The 6,713-nt window shown below is 27.8% G+C and overlaps 1 protein-coding gene across 1 annotated transcript; it reads right to left on the bottom strand.

The window, feature by feature from the left end:
• Positions 1-4,160: 4,160 nt before the first annotated feature.
• On the bottom strand, positions 4,161-6,713 carry LOC114125901 (DCN1-like protein 3). Its single transcript, XM_027989717.2, has 4 exons — positions 6,303-6,713; positions 5,995-6,168; positions 4,860-5,340; positions 4,161-4,799 (listed from the first exon to the last, which is right to left on the bottom strand). The coding sequence occupies exons 2-4, from the start codon at positions 6,098-6,100 to the stop codon at positions 4,454-4,456; spliced, it is 933 nt and encodes a 310-aa protein (XP_027845518.1). The 5' UTR covers positions 6,101-6,168; positions 6,303-6,713; the 3' UTR covers positions 4,161-4,453.

The following is a 6,713-nucleotide window of genomic DNA, read 5'->3' as shown; positions in this document are numbered from 1 at the left end:
AGGCTACGGCGGCAGCTGCTCACAGCCGGCGGTTGTAGCGCCACGCATGCGCATTGGCGCCGGGTAGCGGTGGGGCGCAGACGTCGTCGACGGGCGCGTGAAATTACGCGACGAGTGGAAAACTCGTCCCGTACAACCACTGTAATACCACGATTATCATTATTGTTATTATTATTATTATTATTAATATTATTATTATGAAAACGCGATTCGTATGACGACATCTAACGGTTTAAAACGTTTTCGTGTCGTTCGTGAATCGTGTTCAATATTCCAGTAGGAGGTATTTGTTTCCTATTTTCAATTTCCATTTAATGTTATAATCTATTTACACTTCCAAGTTCTCACTGAACACTGTTCTCGCAATGATTAAATAATATAGTAAAGTACGTGACCGTAATATTGTGTACAATAATAATGTCGTCATGCTAAAGCTGCAGTGGTTTCTTTCAGGATTTAGATCATAATGTTCATAATATAAGACCTACCCGTGTAACCGATATTCAGATTTGTTAATTTTCCGTTCTCGTCTTATTAGTGCTTGGCAGTTGGCACGGTGTTAGTGTGTTCTACTGAGTAATGACTAATGAGTAATGAGTAATGACTTGTCCAGAGCAGGATCCGAGTGTCGGAAGACGGAAGGCCTTGCTTGGCGCGGTGCATTTTTTGCTTATGAAGCAACTACCTTAAACCCAGTACCGCACCCACCAATTTTTTCACACATTTTCAACTCAAGTTTATTCCTTCGGAATATCCACTAATGTACTGTACACATTTACATGTATGATATATATAAATTATAAATAATAATTTAGCCATCTAGATCAGCGGTTCTCAAACTGTGGTACGCATAAGGCCAAATAGTGGTAGAACGGAAAATTAAAAATAAATACCTATTCGATTCTAATCTCATTGAAAATTTGTTATTTAATTCATATTTTATTTTAAAAAGCTAATAAATAAAAAACAATTATATTGTAGTATTTTACTACCATATTATTTAAAATAAATATATTTAACTAAAAAGTAAAGTATTTAATTTTACGATTTGGATCGTTTTTTTTTTAGTCATTAGTGGTACGTGACCGATTAATAATAGGTACACCTAAGTGGTACGCAAAAAAAAAGTTTGAACCGCTAGTCTAGATCCCGGAAACTGGAGTCATTGTGACGCCCACTCCCATTTTTGTAAGAAGAGGCGGCCTAATAAAATAATTATTCACGGCACCACTGGCTGAAACTTCCTATTATTCGAAAACTCCTATAACAAAAAATTATGCTATTCGGAAACACCTTTACTCTATACGTATGATGTACCTAAATAATACAGTATTACCTTTTTATAACGGACCCTCTATTAGACGGAAACCTTCTAACGAAAAATGTCATTTCAATTTAAAAAAAAATGTTTCAACGGTCTTTGATAAAAATGAAGATGGTTATTGACTTTAAAAATTTAAAAATTTTAACAGGATAGTAGGTACCTCATGTTAGTGAATTAAATAAATAACAAGTTGGGATACAAGTAAGTATATAACTGAGTCCATAATAATAGTTTAAAAATAAGCGATGGTGGGAAATTTATTAAAATTTTTTTTTCTTGATAATTTTATTCAGAATTATTGTTAATAATGTATTGCCTTACAAAGTTAGATATTTAAAGATATCAACCTTAGCCTTGAAGCCCCGTTATATTGCAATCCCACTAAATCCGACGTAGCTGACAAGTTACAAGTGACAATAGTGACATACTGAATACTGACAACTGTCTACTATATAATAAATTAATAAGTATCATGATTCATAGTAGTAGATGACGTTCATTATTGTCCATTATTATCTAGTGCCTATTCCCAAATTTGTTGAGATAATAGACCAGAGGTTCCCAACCAAGGTACCTCGAACTTAAATTTAGGGTGCTACAGGATATTTAGAAAATAACAAGGATACCGTGAGTCAAAAAAGGTTAAAAACCTCTCCCATAGATGATAGACATTTTATACGTCTATAATTGGGACTAGTGATGACATTGGGCATAACTAACTAATTTATTCAACCAAATATTAGTTAGTCCAACTACCAACTGATCAAACAAATTACTATTCTTTAAAAATTATCGAATAATTTGATAGTTACCAATCAGACATCAGTAGGGAATAGGAATCACTTGTTACTGAAGTGATTCTGAACTCAAAATACAGAAATAATTGTACTGTTCTACTAAGTTTTAAAACAATTTTAAAAGATGTAGAAACTGTAATTAGATTGAATTGCTTAATTTATAAATTTATTTAGAGAATGCTATACCTAGTATACCCACATGTGTAGTTTCTCATCTTACAATTTAAATATAAAAAAATGATGTAATGAATCACATAGCTTTTTTTTTTTTGTTAAAATTTTAAAGAAAATTATAATCATTATAAAATACACAAACAATATAGAATTTAAAATGATTACAATTCACTCTAAAATTAAAATATTAAAAAAACCTATGAGGCGCATTAGATGATATTCTTATATTTTAATTTGATTAAAGATAAATTCACTATAATATATAATAATATATAATATCAAACATAAAGAAATTAAATCAATTTTATTTATAGCTTTTTATATTATTCATTAGTTGGACGAAAAAAAATTACATGGAATAGACATCCTATTAAAAAAAATTATTATGCTTATATAGTACTTTTATTTAATCTAATGACTTACTACGTAAAATCAGAATTAAAGTGTATAGGTAAATTTTAATTATAAAATCTGAAAGAACAGTTTATTTTAGAGATAAAATTATAATACTCTGTATGAACAATATTTTTAACGGGCAATATAGTAGTATAAACAAACTTAAATTTGGTAAATATTTGAAAAAAAATATATTATAATAAAAATATTTTTGTCTTCAAATTTGGTGATGGGGCTTTAAAGTCTGATAATAACTTATATGCTAGAACAGGGGTGGCCAAACTTTTTTTGGTCACAATCTACTAAAATATACTTCACCTTTGAGGATCGACTTCCATAATTTTTTTTAATTATTATTGAATAACTATAGTTATTACATAGTTCTTATATATAAGATACATATAGAGCGCGTGGCCCTAAAAATAAATTCTAACATGATCGACTGTTTGGCCGCCCTTGTGCTAGAATGGCACAATATTGATTTTGTAAGACATAATTTCGACTATATTGTCAGTTAACTAGATAGGTGTAGACAGTGTCTAATACATCATCTTAAACTTTTGAAATTAAAATATATTTTTTATCAAAACACAGTGTTTAAGACACATCATATTATAATATTGATCACAGCGTAGTGTTCATATTTTATTATATCCATAATTATTAATATTTACAATATAAATTAGTTACATTAAGAGTTATGTATAATATAATGAGTGTATGACTATGTTAAATAATCATTAAAAAAGATTTTATTTTGTGGTTTTTATCATATTAGACATAATATTATAAAGTCGAGAAATAGATATGATATAATATGATAGGAGAATCATGTTACAATATTTACTAAATTTAGAAATAAATATTTAATAAACTATTTATATCATAGAAATATTATTTTTTTTATAAAATTAACAAGACCCCAAACAAACTTTATATAAATTATCTATACATTATTGAAATTAAATTAATCAATGTACACTATTAAAGAATACATTTTATTTTGTTTTTAATGTAGCGTTAATATTATAATTTATTATACATATATTTAAATTTTTTAGCAAAATTTGTTTTGTTTTTAAGTAAAATATTTAAAAATTCTTAACTAAAGCGAAGAAAATTAAAAAAAAAATGGTACATATTATTAACAAGAATTAAACGCTTATCATTGATCAAGCGTGAATAATATCACAGGTTTTTGTTGACTAACAACTTCAGTCAGTCTTTTACAAAATGATTATTTTCAGCACTCAAATTTGAGAACTAAAAACCAGATGTTAAACTTTCTCGATCCCAAATACTTAAGTGGAAAAATAATAGTGTTTGGATTACTTAAAGGAACCAATTTTGTTGCAATTAGTAGGACCGAGATGAAAGTTTATATTTTTTGAACACAATAGAAATTAATTGAAAATATTTATATGAAAGCATACATGCAAACATTTAAGTAAATTAATATGAACAGTATATACTGTTATAAAAATATGAATTATTTATTTTGATCTATAAGTAAATAATAATAATAATAAAAAAAAAAATATAAGAAATTTAACTAGTCCAACTTAATATATAAAAAGTTAAGATTTTTTTTATAAAGTAATATTGCCATTATAAGACCACAAAGGTTTATATTAATATTGGACGGGCTTGTAATGCACTGAAGATTTTTAAGTTATTATTAAAAAACAATGTATTTTTCAAACATTATTTTAAAGTCTAAAAACTGAACAAAAAAAAAATTGTGATAGTCTTTTATGTTACTTTAAAGTACATTGCCATGTTTTTTTCCAATTCCTTTTTCACTGATGTTTTGATTAGCTTGATCATTTTCATATTCAACAAAATCATCAAAAACGCTTGGCCAAGCCTCTGTATCATCATAATTAGAAAGATCGCCATTGGATACTGATTCAGCAAAATTTAAAAACATATTCCACGTATCTTTAGGAATACCTCTTATATTATCTTGGCTCTCCAAAAAGTTTAACCAACGTTGTAATATTTCCGGTTCCCGGATATTAAAAATCAATTTCCATAATATAATGGCTGTGTCAACTGGAAGAATTCGCTGTCCTACAGCATTATCCAATCCAAATTTAAATGTAAACCTACAAATAAAATATTCATACAAAATCTATTAGTATTAAAATAGAGCAACAACTATTTACCTGTATAAGCTTTTAAATTCCTCAGTATTATAATTGAGATCATTTGCTACATCTGACAATTTAGTTTTCATCAATGACACAGAATCTGCTTGAAGTGCATGACAACCATTAAGAAATTCTGCACGTGTAAATCGACACATCTGATGAGCATCACATTTCCATGCTAATATAAGGATACGGAATTCTTCAGGTGACATCTGTAAATCACTACACAGTTTTTCAATTCCGTCAATTAATATCAAGTCTTCGACAGCATCTTTGTATACGTCGAATAACTTTTGGACCCTGGTTTGGAAACTTTTTGTGGCAAAGTTATTCAACTTTATATTGGTCTTATTTAATGTAGAAGTCAAACGATTACAGGTAAACGAAGAACGCAAGCTACCACAGTTATCACTGCCTACTGATCCGATAGCAGGAGCATTATTACCTCCATTACTCATGGCCATCACTGGGGGATTTAAATCATTTGAATCCAAACCTGTGTAAGTAAAAAAGAAAAAATAATTTTTAAAAATTAACCAACATTTTAATTTGCACTAGAAGAGTTTTTAAAAAATATAACTGGATAGAGATTAGAGAGACAGCTTATGCATCACCAAAAAATCATGACCAAAACTATTTTTAAAGGTTATTTGTTTTTTTATGATTTTGTTTATTTATTATTTAGTAATATTATACTAAAAATTCTAAATTATAAGTTTAATATTTACACGATTGTTTAGATATTATTCTTCTTTTTCCTCACTATATAGGGTCAATCACGCTTGTCTTACACATTTATAGTTTTATCACCACCTAACTTTTGGTTTTCCAGTGATTTATGTGTCATTCACTATTCTGTCCATCTATCTCAAGTGATATAATTTCAATTTTTATTTTAATAATATGCTAATCATTAAACAAGTCACTTCCAAAATTTTAGCCATTTTCAAGACTAATTAATGTAAGACGTGGGCTAAATCCAATAATTCTAAATTTTAAACATGCTAATGTTTACCTTGTACGATATGAACTGTCCTACGCTATTTCCTTCTACATATTATATGTTGATTTAATAAAGCAATGCATAAGTTAGTAGACTTGTATATAATTATTATTTTCCAATCATAAATAGGTTATATTATTAATTTACCATCAACTCGTTTGTCAGGTACATTGTCTAAATTTTCGTTGTCACTGGAATGTGCCACTGGCCTAGTGTTACTCTTAGAGCGCAAACATGAAAAACAGTTTCCCATTGATCAACAGCACCACAATTAATTGGCCTTGTAGAATGCATGTGTTGTATCAAGGCAATATTCGAAACCTGAAATATATTCATCATTTAACAAATAATAACAGTATGTAGAATATCAAGTAGACAAAATAAATATTTTACAAACAGAAATAGAATAAATTTATAGTACAAAAATCTGTAGATTAGTTAAAAATTTTTTTTACCTTTTTGGGATTGTTGTTAAGAGCTAAAATATATGTGAAATGTGAATAGTAACTTAAAAATTGATTAACGCTATATAAGTGTTAGAAAATGGTAGCACACAAATATTTGAAAAGGAACGCACATTTTCGAATACAATAAACTATAATAGTTTCAAAATAATTTGTTCAAAAAAAAAAATACTTGATCAATCTTTACGTTAGTAATTATTATATTTACACACACAAATGTACATAATTTATTTATCTTTTCTAAATAATAAATAACAATTATTAAGGTTTTGTTTCAAGAAAATTATTGCATTAGGTAATTAGTGAAATGAAATTGGTCTTGGTAAAATAGTCGTAATTCTTAATACTCATTGGTGATTAAACAGTAAGTTGTATGTTGACTATGTTTCATATTACTTGGGA

The sequence above is a fragment of the Aphis gossypii genome, chromosome 2, assembly GCF_020184175.1.
Source record: "Aphis gossypii isolate Hap1 chromosome 2, ASM2018417v2, whole genome shotgun sequence".
Taxonomy (NCBI): Eukaryota; Metazoa; Arthropoda; class Insecta; order Hemiptera; family Aphididae; genus Aphis; species Aphis gossypii.
Note: the sequence above shows the minus strand (reverse complement) of the source record. Positions and strands in the feature narration are given on the sequence as shown.

Coding starts and splice junctions, on each gene's coding strand:
- LOC114125901 (XM_027989717.2), bottom strand. CDS start 6,100: ATGGGAAACTGTTTTTCATGTTTGCGCTCTAAGAGTAACACTAGGCCA. Junction 5,341..5,994: donor ACCTGACAAACGAGTTGATG/GTAAATTAATAA, acceptor TTACTTACACAG/GTTTGGATTCAAATGATTTA. Junction 4,800..4,859: donor GAATTTAAAAGCTTATACAG/GTAAATAGTTGT, acceptor TTTTATTTGTAG/GTTTACATTTAAATTTGGAT.